Source organism: Gouania willdenowi, unplaced genomic scaffold (assembly GCF_900634775.1).
Source record: "Gouania willdenowi unplaced genomic scaffold, fGouWil2.1 scaffold_120_arrow_ctg1, whole genome shotgun sequence".
Lineage (NCBI taxonomy): Eukaryota > Metazoa > Chordata > Actinopteri > Blenniiformes > Gobiesocidae > Gouania > Gouania willdenowi.
The window spans coordinates 28,463-42,500 of record NW_021144868.1 but is presented as its reverse complement, the minus strand read 5'-3'; the positions used below and the strand labels follow the sequence as shown (position 1 = coordinate 42,500).

At 42.3% G+C, this 14,038-nt stretch overlaps 2 protein-coding genes across 7 annotated transcripts in view; both read left to right on the top strand.

Annotated features, from left to right (window-relative positions):
- Window positions 1-2,331, top strand: part of LOC114458517 (tenascin) — a 21,495-nt gene extending 19,164 nt beyond the window's left edge. For 4 of the 5 annotated variants that reach the window (XM_028440921.1, XM_028440922.1, XM_028440924.1 and 1 more), the window contains 6 exons: window positions 1-122; window positions 184-335; window positions 516-612; window positions 749-904; window positions 987-1,150; window positions 1,978-2,128. The exon at window positions 1-122 is cut by the window's left edge and continues 11 nt beyond it. In XM_028440921.1, coding sequence (XP_028296722.1) covers window positions 1-122; window positions 184-335; window positions 516-612; window positions 749-904; window positions 987-1,150; window positions 1,978-2,076 — 790 coding nt within the window. In that variant the 3' untranslated portion in view covers window positions 2,077-2,128. The other variant, XM_028440920.1, reaches the window with a different exon arrangement.
- Window positions 2,332-2,465: 134 nt separating this feature from the next.
- Window positions 2,466-8,879, top strand: LOC114458521 (LIM/homeobox protein Awh-like). Of its 2 annotated transcripts, XM_028440933.1 has the most exons (7): window positions 2,466-3,771; window positions 4,243-4,390; window positions 4,550-4,764; window positions 5,020-5,128; window positions 5,357-5,474; window positions 5,626-5,858; window positions 8,240-8,879. In XM_028440933.1, exons 2-7 carry the CDS (start codon window positions 4,298-4,300, stop codon window positions 8,585-8,587), a joined length of 1,116 nt encoding a protein of 371 aa, XP_028296734.1. In that variant the 5' UTR covers window positions 2,466-3,771; window positions 4,243-4,297; the 3' UTR covers window positions 8,588-8,879. The 2 variants fall into 2 exon arrangements, with proteins under 2 accessions (XP_028296734.1, XP_028296735.1); XM_028440934.1 differs by lacking the exon at window positions 2,466-3,771 and having other exon boundaries at window positions 4,354-4,390; window positions 4,534-4,764.
- Window positions 8,880-14,038: the final 5,159 nt, after the last annotated feature.

The window sequence follows — 14,038 nt, the reverse complement described above, 5'->3', positions numbered from 1 at the left end:
AGACGGTTCTCTGACTCAGTTGGAGCTGAAACGACTCGTTCCTGGATCGTTGTACGTGGTTCATCTTCAGGCTGAGTTTAGAGGAGAGTTCACTGAGGGGGTCTCCACACGCTTCACCACAGGTACTTCATCATCATCATACATCTATATCTCCCAGTCTATGTATGTACATCTGCTCCTCAGGAACGCTGCTCTTCCCGTTTCCCTCCGACTGCTCCCAGGAGCTCCTGAACGGGATCTTCTGGTCCTCAGAGCTGGAGATCTACCCACTGGGAGAACTGGGACCATCACTCATGGTTTACTGTGACATGGAGACGGACGGAGGCGGATGGACGGTTTGCTTACACCTTCATTTTGTTCTTGTTGTTTTGTGTTTTTAATTCATTTTGTGTGATTATATAATAATAATAACAATAATAATAAGACAGAGCGATGAAGAAGAAGTAGTAGTTTTTGAGCAGAAGTTTGAAGAAATAGCAAATGTTCAGTAAAAGGATGAATAATGGTGTTTTCAGGTGTTCCAGAGGAGGAAGGACGGATCAGTAGATTTCTTCAGAGGTTGGAAGGATTACGTGAAAGGCTTTGGAGATCCTAACGGAGAGTTCTGGCTCGGTGAGACTTTACAACCGTTTCATCTCATTAACTTTTTCAAGTTAAATAAACGTAATTAATAAAATGTCATTAAAAGTCAGTGTATTAAGGTTTTAATGTCATTTATTAGTTTTAATGGTTAATGTTTTTGTTCTAGGTCTCCAGGCTCTCAACAATCTGACGTCCATGACTAAGATGAGTCTGCGTGTTGACCTGGGCGTGGCAGGAGAGTCGGCGTACGCCCACTACTCCCAGTTTGAGGTGGGAAAGAGGAACTACCGTCTGACGGTGGGCGGCTACAGCGGAACCGCAGGTCACTCTCCCTCAGCTCAATTTGTTTGTTAACGTTCTGTTTCCTGTTGATATTCATGGTGTTTGGCTCCGCCCCCTCACAGGCGACTCCCTCAGCTACCACAACCAGCGACCGTTCTCTACCAGAGACCGAGATTTAGCGCCTTTCATAACACGCTGCGCCATGTCGTACCGTGGAGGCTGGTGGTACAAGAACTGTCACCAGGCCAACCTCAACGGGCTGTACGGGGTGGACGTCCGCCACCAGGTACGCACCAAAACTACAAGGTCACACAGGGGTCAGTGTTAGCTATTGTTAGCTACCAAACGCCAACTAACATAGGTTAGTGTTAGCTAACATAGGTTAGAGTTACCTACTAAACACCAAGGTTAGCCTACTGTTAGCTAACATAGGTTAGCCTTAGCTAACATAGGTTAGAGTTACCTACTAAACACCAAGGTTAGCCTACTGTTAGCTAACATAGGTTAGCCTTAGCTAACATAGGTTAGAGTTACCTACTAAACACCAAGGTTAGCCTACTGTTAGCTAACATAGGTTAGCCTTAGCTAACATAGGTTAGAGTTACCTACTAAACACCAAGGTTAGCCTACTGTTAGCTAACATAGGTTAGCCTTAGCTAACATAGGTTAGAGTTACCTACTAAACACCAAGGTTAGCCTACTGTTAGCTAACATAGGTTAGTGTTAGCTAACATAGGTTAGAGTTACCTACTAAACACCAAGGTTAGCCTACTGTTAGCTAACATAGGTTAGCCTTAGCTAACATAGGTTAGAGTTACCTACTAAACACCAAGGTTAGCCTACTGTTAGCTAACATAAGTTAGCGTTAGCTAACATAGGTTAGAGTTACCTACTAAACACCAAGGTTAGCCTACTGTTAGCTAACATAAGTTAGCATTAGCTAACATAGGTTAGAGTTACCTATTAAACACCAAGGTTAGCCTACTGTTAGCTAACATAAGTTAGCGTTAGCTAACATAGGTTAGAGTTACCTACTAAACATCAAGGTTAGCCTACTGTTAGCTAACATAAGTTAGCATTAGCTAAGCTAAAATAAAGTGTAACTTCCTGCAGGGAATCATCTGGACGTCGTGGAAAGGAAAAGATTCTTCAATGTCTTTCACTGAGATGAAGGTCAGACCAACGACCTTTAAACCTCCACCCAGGGGATGAAGAGGAGAAGAGGATGATGAAGAGTGTGTGTGTGTGTGTGTGTGTGTGTGTGTGTGTGTGTGTGTGTGTGTGTGTGTGTGTGTGTGTGTGTGTGTTGTGGTTCATGCTTTATAAAGTTTCTCAGATGATTCTCATCCTCATCATCGTCAGGAGAAAAATCATCTCAAACCTTTGATTTTTCCCTCTGCTAAAATAAAAGCTTGGTTTCCTGTTCCTATTGAGTGACTCACCACAATAAAGTGACAGATTTAATTATTCTGACGATGTTTAGTTTTCATTCAGGTTTTTTATATTATTATTAATATTAATATTTTATGTTGTGTTTCTTTGATTGTATTTTTTATAACATTGTTTAATTTTTTCTACTTGTATAAACCATTATTTTGAAATGTTGGGTCATACAATGTTATAAAACATCTGCTTCTTGTTGGTAAATAACACTTTGTCTTTGTCATGAACGCAGACAAAGGAAACATCAAAGTATCTTAAATAAAATAAATAAGTGACATAAACAATGTTTTGACTTTTATCAGCCAATCATTGAAAGTGTAGCCACAGCACCACCCCCTACAGGTGTAGCCACAGCACCACCCCCTACAGGTGTAGCCACAGCACCGCCCCCTACATCTGTAGCCACAGCACCGCCCCCTACAGGTGTAGCCACAGCACCGCCCCCTGCAGCTGTAGCCACAGCACCACCCCCTACAGCTGTAGCCAAGCACCGCCCCCTACAGCTGTAGCCACAGCACCGCCCCCTACAGGTGTAGCCACAGCACTGCCCCCTACAGCTGTAGCAACAGCACCGCCCCCTACAGGTGTAGCCACAGCACCGCCCCCTACAGCTGTAGCCAAGCACCGCCCCCTACAGCTGTAGCCACAGCACCGCCCCCTACAGGTGTAGCCACAGCACCGAACCCAACAGGTGTAGCCACAGCACCGCTCCCCACAGGTGTAGCCCCAGCACCGCCCCCCACAGGTGTAGCCACAGCACCGCCCCTACAGCTGTAGCCACAGCACCGCCCCTACAGCTGTAGCCACAGCACCGCCCCCTACAGCTGTAGCCACAGCACCGCCCCCTACAGCTGTAGCCACAGCACCGCCCCCTACAGGTGTAGCCACAGCACCGCCCCCTACAGCTGTAGCCACAGCGCCCCCTGCTGTCTGCCTGTCAGTGGAAACCCTTTGGGGGTACACTAGTAGTGGAACAAATCAGAGGGGGCGGGGCAAAAGACTGGGCCCTTTAAACTTAAGTACTAAAGCTCATGATTACATCATTTTACAACATACACATCTCTGGTTGTTTTGCACCAAGCCTGTGCATGCACCTAATTTAGTATGTATACGTCACAGGAAATGGGTCAATAACCCCTGTATAAATCTGTATGATGGGTGACTGTCTATACTCTGGGCACAAGTCATGCAGGCCCCGCCTTCTCCAGCTCCCCTGAGCCGTGGTAGAGGCCTGGCTCCCTTAAGTCCTACCTCCTATCCGAGCCCCGGAGCATCCCCCCCATAGCTCCGCCCCTGGGGTAAACCTGTGGTTCTGTAATTGGTCCCCGGTGCAGGTCTCTGCTCCTGTTTCCAGGGGGATGCTCACCTGAGGGAGCACAGGGGGGCGGAGCCAGGCCACAGGTGAGCACAGCAGGTGAAGCTTCAGATGATCAGAGGACGCTGATGTTGGAGGAGCAACAGCAGGTGGGTCTCTTTTCATCTTTTCATCCCATGTCTCAGCAAACTGATTGTGTCTGATGTGAGGGTCACATGATCAACATTAGAATAATGACCAATCAGATCGTTAACAGGAAACAACAGTTTGTGGTTTTACAGTTTTTTTGTGTTTTTAGAATATTTTTGAGCATTTATATATTATATTATATTATATTATATTATATTTATATTTATATTAATATTTCTGTGCATTTGGTAGCCACATAAACCTAGGCTGAGGGCCGCATGTGGCCCCTGGGCCGCCTGTTGCCCAATGATGTATTTTTGTTGTTTTGTGTCTTTATTTCTTTTTTTCGGTTCAATATTGCTTTGAATTTACTTTTTATTCTGGTTTTTGTTTTGTTTTTTGCTCTTTGTTGTGAGTTGTCATGGTAAATGTGATGGCGGTGATAGCGGCTGCGGCTAATGATGTGCTAACAACTTACTGCTCCTCATCAGGACACCCATCATCATCATCATCATCATCATCATCATCATCACCATCATCATCGTCATGGCGTCTGAAGAACTGGTCCTGGAGGACTTGCTGTTCTGCAGCAACGTCAGAGAACAAACACCAACACCAGCCACGCCTCAGGACCAACATGTGATGACCTTCTACAAACAGACACAACCACTTTAGCTCCTCCCACTCATTCAATTAACACTTTTCATAAGTTACTGTAACAATGCTGTTTAGTCCTTTGTTTTAATTTCATTTGTTCATTTTTTTGTTTTGATGATGAAAAGGTTTTGTTCTCTGCAGCTCATGTCTTCGGTTCAAAGTATCGTTTCCCTGAAAGAGCCAATCACGTGTGCCGGGTGTGGCCAGCAGGTGTGTGACCGCTTCTTCCTGTTGGCTGCTGGGTGGGCGTGGCATGACGCCTGTCTGCGCTGCAGTCGCTGCAGACGTGAGCTGCAAACGCAGCCCTCGCTTTTCTACAGGGACGGAAACGTTTACTGCCACGACGACTACAACAGGTAAACAAACTACAACAGGTAAACAAATTACAGCAGGTAAACAAACTACAGACAAACTATAACAGGTAAACAAACTACAACAGGTAAACAAACTACAACAGGTAAACAAACTACAACAGGTAAACAAACTATAACAGGTAAACAAACTATAACAGGTAAACAAACTATAACAGGTAAACAAACTATAACAGGTAAACAAACTATAACAGGTAAACAAACTACAGACACAGTGACTTGCTGTGGTTTCGTACTCAGGTTATTCTCTGGAGGTCAGTGCGCTCGCTGCTTCCAGCCAATCGTAGCGTCTGAAATGGTCATGTGGTCCAGAGAGCTGAGCTTCCATCCTCACTGCTTCTCCTGCCAGGTTCACTCACTCATTATTATTGATTAGGGTTACCATGGTAACCACTGTAAACTAGTCTACACTCAACTGTGTTCTCTGTGCTCTCACTGTGTGTGTTTTTGTGCACCCTTTTGTGTTCTGCATCATGTTGTGTGTTGTGTTTTGTATTAGCTTAGCGCGGGCTGTGCTGCAGGGTCAAAGGGTAAGGGGGCGGGGCTATGTTAATGTCCTGTTTTTGATGTGTTTCAGGAGTGTGAGGCTAAACTGCTGCCTGGGAACCTTTACTACATGCAGGGTTCACACCTCTACTGTCACACACACTACACACACACACACAACCTGCAGACGCACACACACCTCGGAGATGGTGAGTCTGTAGCCTAGCTATTTTCTCTCATCTCTTTTTTTTAATTTTTTGTCTGTTTGTGTTGTTTGTGAATATTTGTGTCTATTTTTGATGCCTTGTGACTGTTTGTGTAGCTTTTTTGTGAAGTTGTGTACGCGACACACTCACACAGGTCTGAACGCAGCCTCAGCTGAGGGAGAGGAGTCAGTGAGCAGTCCCGAGCTCCTATTGGACCACAGGCCGGGCGGCGAGCGCGTGCGACGACGCTCTAAGCGAATCAGGACGTGTTTCGGCAGCGGGCAGCTGAGAGCGTTGGAGTCGTATTTCACTCTGAAACAAAACCCAGACGGGAAGGACTGGAACGTCCTGGCTCACCAGACGGGCCTCTCCAAGAGAGTCCTGCAGGTACACAAACTGTAACACACAAACTGTAACACACAAACTGTAACACACAAACTGTAACACGCAAACTGTAACACGCAAACTGTAACACGCAAACTGTAACACGCAAACTGTAACACGCAAACTGTTACACGCAAACTGTTACACGCAAACTGTAACACGCAAACTGTAACACGCAAACTGTAACACACAAACTGTAACACACAAACTGTAACACACAAACTGTAACACGCAAACTGTAACACGCAAACTGTAACACGCAAACTGTAACACGCAAACTGTTACACGCAAACTGTTACACGCAAACTGTAACACGCAAACTGTAACACGCAAACTGTAACACACAAACTGTAACACACAAACTGTTACACACAAACTGTAACACACAAACTGTAACACACAAACTGTTACACACAAACTGTAACACACAGACTGTTACACACAAACTGTTACACACAAACTGTAACACACAAACTGTAACACACAGACTGTTACACACAAACTGTAACACATAAACTGTAACACACAAACTGTAACACACAGACTGTTACACACAAACTGTTACACACAAACTGTAACACACAAACTGTTACACACAAACTGTAACACACAAACTGTAACACACAGACTGTTACACACAAACTGTAACACACAAACTGTTACACACAAACTGTAACACACAGACTGTTACACACAAACTGTTACACACAAACTGTAACACACAAACTGTTACACACAAACTGTAACACACAAACTGTAACACACAGACTGTTACACACAAACTGTAACACACAAACTGTAACACACAAACTGTAACACACAGACTGTAACACACAGACTGTAACACACAAACTGTAACACACAGACTGTTACACACAAACTGTAACACACAAACTGTAACACACAAACTGTAACACACAAACTGTTACACACAAACTGTAACACACAAACTGTAACACACAAACTGTTACACACAAACTGTAACACACAAACTGTAACACACAAACTGTAACACACAAACTGTTACACACAAACTGTAACACACAAACTGTTACACACAAACTGTAACACACAAACTGTAACACACAAACTGTTACACACAAACTGTAACACAAACTGTAACACACAGACTGTTACACACAAACTGTAACACACAAACTGTAACACACAAACTGTAACACACAAACTGTAACACACAAACTGTTACACACAAACTGTAACACACAGACTGTTACACACAAACTGTAACACACAAACTGTAACACACAAACTGTAACACACAAACTGTTACACACAAACTGTAACACACAAACTGTAACACACAGATTGTTACACACAAACTGTAACACACAAACTGTAACACACAAACTGTAACACACAAACTGTTACACACAAACTGTAACACACAAACTGTAACACACAGATTGTTACACACAAACTGTAACACACAAACTGTTACACGCAAACTGTAACACACAAACTGTAACACACAAACTGTAACACACAAACTGTTACACACAAACTGTAACACACAGATTGTTACACACAAACTGTAACACACAGACTGTTACACACAAACTGTAACACACAAACTGTAACACACAAACTGTAACACACAAACTGTAACACACAAACTGTAACACACAAACTGTAACACACAAACTGTAACACACAAACTGTAACACACAAACTGTTACACACAAACTGTAACACACAAACTGTAACACACAAACTGTTACACACAAACTGTAACACAGATTGTTACACACAAACTGTAACACACAAACTGTAACACACAGATTGTTACACACAAACTGTAACACACAGACTGTTACACACAAACTGTAACACACAAACTGTAACACACAAACTGTTACACACAAACTGTAACACACAGACTGTTACACACAAACTGTAACACACAAACTGTAACACACAAACTAACACACAAACTGTTACACACAAACTGTAACACACAAACTGTAACACACAAACTGTTACACACAAACTGTAACACAGATTGTTACACACAAACTGTAACACACAAACTGTTACACACAAACTGTAACACACAAACTGTAACACACAAACTGTAACACACAAACCACAGCGGATAAACAAACTACAGACAAACTAAATTACATAAAAGAACTACAGACAAACAGACCGTGGGCATCAGGCGGTCCAGGGCTTATGTGCGGCTCCCAAAAACTATATGCACTAAATATCTCAAAAAACACAAAAAATGTCACCAAAAACACAAGACGAATAAACAAACTGTTTGCTGTGTTAATGTTCTGATTGGTCGTTATTCTAATGTTGATCATATTTGTGGCCCCGCCCCCTGCTCTAAGCTGTGATTTGTGTGTTTTTTTATCCCTCAGGTTTGGTTCCAGAACGCTCGAGCTAAACTGCGACGTTCCCTGAACTCGGACGACTCCCAGAGGGCCGTAACCATGACGACAGCCACCTCCCCTCCGCCTCCTCCTAGGGCTGTAACTATGACGACAGCCGCCTCGTCTCCATCCCCCGGAGTCCTCCCACCGGACCGTCCCCTCGTGTTTCCTACCATTGACCAACGGCAGCTCCTGCAGCTCACGTCTGCCGACCAATCTCAGCGGCTCCTGCCGAGCCCCGCCCTCTACTTAGACTACGACTCCCAGCATTCACCGGGGTGTATCTCCTCTCTGGAGGAGGAGCTGAGAGACATTGGTGACTTTCTAAAAGATTAGTGAAATAAGAGAACAAAGAAGGCAAGAAAAAGGAAAAAATAGCCTAATGTTAAAAAAACGCAGGTAAGGCTATGGACAGGCAAGAAAAAGGGCAAAATGAGGTTAAAAACTGAGCTAAGGCTATTGTAAGTCAAGGAAAAGGGCAAAATGTCTCTGAGGATAAAAGACTGAAATATTTGTTCCTCTTCGTTTGAAGAAAGTAAATGAGTCAGACTTAATGATTCAAAGACTTAATGAGCTTCGATGCATGTTCATGAGTTAATGGACAGAACAAGTTAAAGAAATATGTAAACATGTAATAAATGAACAGAGAAACACATGCTTTGTGCATCTTTAGTTGTGTTTCATCTTTATGGCGTCGTGTCATGTGACATAAACACACCCAAAGCTACAGAAAATGAAATAAAAAGATAAAAAACTACAAACATATTTTAACTTTCACAGAAACGAGTGAAAATGTGAACCAGTGACACAAAAATAACCTGAAACATCATGAAAAACAAACTCAGTTAAAGGAGACGGGGTCTTGTGGACGAACCTGTGACCATGTTACGTTGTGACGTGAAACCGTGATGAGGGACATTTTTCAGGCATCGTTCCACGTCTCTGGGAGACCAAGGTCTGAGCGTTTCTGCGCCGCAGGAATCTGTGAGGTCACAGCAATTAAAGATAAAGGTCTGCAGAGGTTTTAAAGGTGGATCCACAGACCAGGAGCCACAGACCAGGAGCCACAGACCAGGAGCCACAGACCAGGAGCCACAGACCAGCACAAGGTAGGAGTTCTTATGGTTCTTTTTGTTCATTTGATTTCAGTTTTTTTCTCTTTTATTTCTTTATTATTCTATGTTTAATTGTATTTGGCAATTGAAAATTGAACATCAAGGATGTGCGGTCGACCTTTTTTGGGGCCAAAATGTCAAGGTCAAGGTCGCGTCAAGTGTAAAAACCAAAATTTTCTCTCAGCCAATATTTATCGTACAAGTTCAATGTTAACATTTATGAAAAGCTCATCTCAAGTAAAGTATTTTATTTCATTGGACTGAAGCTGTACGACCTACCAGTAAAAAGATCTGTAGGGGTCAAAGTTCATGACCTCACAAAAAAACCAACTTGTCCCTATAACTTGGCCACTGGTACCATTGAACAACATTTCCTTTCAATGTGTGACCTTGGCCTTTGCTCAAGGTCATATTTAAGGTCAAGGTCAGTATTCTGTTTTTCCTGCATTATTACTTTTAATTTCATTAGTAAAAAAAAACAACTTGTCAACAAATCTAGATACAGGTTGTTATTTTTGCCAACTTTCAACTTCCATATACACATTTGACTTGTGTTTGTCATTCCATCCATTGTTGATTTGTCTGTATCTGTGTTTTTTAACGTTACTTTGTAAGAAAACGTGATGTGTGTAGAATTCCTCAGAGGTGTGATGAACAGGTGATACGCAGACATGGAGCAGTGGAGGAGCAGGAGTGTGTGGAATCACAGGAAGTCTATTACATGCACAGCAGGGAGTGACTGTCCTGCTTTACCTTCTTCATCTTCAACAGCATTGATTATCTGCTTTGACTCTGATCTGATCTGATCTGATTGATCTGATCTGATTCTCTCTGTCCTCAGATGAGCGTCTCTCTCCATGTCGGAGCGTCTCAGCTCACCTTCTTCTTCCTCGCGCTCTTCCTCCCTCTCCCACAGACCGTCACCCCTCACCCCCTCTCACCCTCCGCTGACCCCCCCGACTTGGAGGCGGTCCTTCTGAACCTCCAATCAGCTCTGGAGGACCCGGAGGACGGGACATGGGAGGAGCCTAGGGCTCAGAGAGGACTTCTGGTGAACCCGCCCCTCTCTGCCTTCCTGGAGAGAAACTACCAGGAGGGGGGGGAGGGGGGTGACGAGGGCTTGATCAGGAGCGACATCCTCACAAACATGGCTGGGGGGCTCCAGGCCGTTGACCGTGAGAAGGGGGGCTTTGTTTTTCGCTTTGGGAAGAAACGCTGGACGAACGAGAGCCAAGGGAGGAAGGGGGCGGAGCCTGATGGACAGGAGGAACGGCAGAGTCAAGTTTAAAGGAAAAGAAAGATCAAAGGGAAACATTTGAAGGGAATGTGGGACATTCACCAATGATTATGAGTTTAGACTTTGATCACGTGGAGGGAAACCTTTATTAAAACATCAAAGCTGACTGAGAGGAAGGAAACAAACAAACAAACAAACAAACAAACAAACAAACAAACAAACAAACGTGACATGTTTCCTCTTTTTGTAAATGTAGAATAAACCAAACTTGCGGACGCCTGTGTGAAACTTCATCTTTTCACTCCACACACACACTTCCTCCTCTTAGTGTCACTTTAACACTCCTCACTGGTGTCATCAGTGCTGACTGATCCAATGATTGTGGTCGACTAAAAGCCGAGGGTCACATGATTAACATTCATAGAATAACAACCAATGGGAGCATTGAAGGATCCTCCTGATTTTACAAATGTGTCCTGAAACCTTCTATATGTCCTTATTAGTAGATCTACTGTATGTCCAACAAAAATAATGATCTAAAAAGCTACTAAATTATCTAAAAAGCTGCTAAATGATGTAAAAGCTACTAAATACTGTATATATGTATATCAGCTATACAGGATTACAATCAACAAAGAAACTAATAATTGTCAAATTAACGAGAGCTTCTAAAGATTTTACACTAAACTGTACAGTACTGAGATTGATGAGGGTAGGAAGCCTTTTAGATCACTTGTGTTTTCCACAAATATCAGAGGATCAATCTGACTTTTTGGAATCCCCTATCTCCATATTGGAAATATAAAGCTATAGCCACACTTCAGTCAGGGAAATGTCCTGTGTCCATAGATCTCAGAGACCTGCTGGGTTCATACCTGACTAACATCTCACTGATGTATTCTGGACCAAACCCATTCACACATTTATAACCAGCAGCAGAACTTTGCAGTCTCCTCTGAGGCTGACTGGGAGCCAGTGTAATGTGTTCTGACCTCTTTGTTCTGGTTCAGACCTGAGCTGCAGCGTTCTGAACCAGCTGTAGATGTTTGATGAAGACCATTACAATAGTCCAGTCTGCTGGAGATAAAAGCATGGACCAGTTTCTCCTGATCTTTCTGAGTCATTAAACCTTTCACTCTGGAGATGTTCTTTAGGTGGTAGAAGATGTTTTTGTGATAGATTTGATCTGATGCTGAATGTCAGATCTGAGTCAATCAGAACACCAAGGTTTTTGACTTGGTCTTTATCTTCTAAAGATCCAGACTCAGATACTTGCTGACAGCAGTCCTCTTTTCCTTGTTACCAAAGACAATCACCTCCATCTTGTCATGGTTTAGTTGAAGGAAGTTTTCACTCATCCATCAGTTTACTTTTTCTAAGTAGTCACACAACACCTCAATGGGACCATAGTCATCTGGGTTCAGTGATAGATATAGTTGTGTATCATCTGCGTAGCTCTGATAATCAACCTTACAGTTGTGTAAAATGTGTCCTAAAGGAAGCATATAAAGGCTAAACAGAAGAGGTCCAAGAACAGATCCCTGAGGAACCCCACAGGACATTGGTAATCTGTCAGATTCAAAGTTTACTATGTTTACAAAATAACTTTGATCCTCCAAGTAGAACTTAAACCATTACTTTAACATTTAGTCCAACCCATGTTTACAATCTGTGCAACAACATTGTATGATCTACAGTGTCAAATGTAGACTTAGATCCAATAGAATGAGAACAGATACTTTTCCTGAATCAGTGTTCAACCTTATGTCATTGATCACTTTGATCAGATCAGTTTCTGTGCTGTGATGAGAACCAAAACCTGACTGAAATTTATCAAATATTTTGTTGAATGTTAAGAATTGACTCAGTTGGTTGAAGACCACCTTCTCAATGATCTTGGCCATGAATGGAAGGTTCTGATTGGTCTATAGTTAGCCAGTATAGAGGCATCCAGTGTTCTCTTTTTAACAGAGGTTTAACAGCAGCTACTTTCAGGGATTTTGTTACGGTGCCTGATTGGAATGATCAGTTAATTATCTGACACTAATCAGTGATAAATGACTTTACAACAGTTTTAAAGAAGTTTGAGGGTTTTGTGTCAAGGCAACACGTTGATGGATTCAGCTGCTGAACAGTCTCCTCTATTGTTTTTGGGTTCACTGTAATAAACTCTAACATTGTAGTTGACTCCTCCCTCAGTGGTTGAAGCTGTTCAAGCTTTTTGTTATTTTGCTGGTTTGTTCTGATGTTTGACCTTATTGATTGTATTTTTTCATTGAAATATACAGAAAATTCATTGCATTTTCCAGCTGACAGTAATTCAGGGGCTATCTGATCTGGGGGGTTGTGAGCTTTTCAATTACAGAAAACAATGTGTGAGAGTTGTTGACATTTTTGGCAATAATTTCAGAAAAGTATTGCTGTCTTGCTTTGGACAAGCCATCATTGAATTTACGTAGACATATTTTGTATAGTTGGAGATTAATTTGGAGTTTTGTTGATCTCCATTTGTGCTCAGTTCTTCTACAGTCACATTACTGTATCTCAGTCCTCCTCCAAGGTGTTTTCTGTGTGTTTGGTTTTCTCTTAGTTTTGATTGGAGCCACCACATCTATGACATCACAGACTTTAGTATTAAACTCATCCAGAAGATCATCAACTGTCTCAATGATCTGTTGTCTGCTCCCTTTAAAGTGAAAAGAGGTACAGCTCAGGGAAGCCCACTGTCCCCTACTTTGTTTGTCCTGGCTATACCATTAGCGTTGGCTATCAGACAAAACTCTGATATCCAAGGAGTAACAATTGGCACCAAACAACATAAAATGTTACTGTAGGCTGATGATATTCTTTTGACATTAACGAAACCCTCTCAATCATTAATTCAGCCTAATATCTGGATATACAGTCAATTTTGATAAGTCAGAAATAATGATCCTAGATAATGACATAAACACAGAACCACCTTATATTTACGTTGGGCTCCATCTGGGTTTAATTACTTAATCAATCAGTTACATTCAGAAAATATTACTCCTCTGGTTAAAAGTGTCCAAGATGGTTGAGTTTCCCTGTATCGTTCTTGGGTAGAAGCAACCTCATCAAGATGACAGTCCTTCCAAAAATATTATATCCCACATCAACGTTTGTAAATTTAAGTACAAATGACATTAGAAATATAAACAAAGCACTATCAGACTTTATTTGGAATAGCAGGAAACCAAAGGTTAAACTAGCAAGAATAAAAGGTTTAAAGGAGCAGAGCAGATAGGACCTTCCTAACATAGAATACTATGTTCTATCTCTACAAACCAGGATTATCTCAGTGTGGGTGAATAGAAGCTCAGACTCTGGTTAGATATAGAGTTATTTTATGTAAACCACTCTCCTGTGAATCTACGGAACAAAAGTCTGAAGGAAGTTCACACACAGCTCAGA

Coding starts and splice junctions, on each gene's coding strand:
- LOC114458521 (XM_028440933.1), top strand. CDS start 4,298: ATGGCGTCTGAAGAACTGGTCCTGGAGGACTTGCTGTTCTGCAGCAAC. Junction 4,391..4,549: donor CCACGCCTCAGGACCAACAT/GTGATGACCTTC, acceptor TGTTCTCTGCAG/CTCATGTCTTCGGTTCAAAG. Junction 5,475..5,625: donor GCACACACACCTCGGAGATG/GTGAGTCTGTAG, acceptor ACACTCACACAG/GTCTGAACGCAGCCTCAGCT.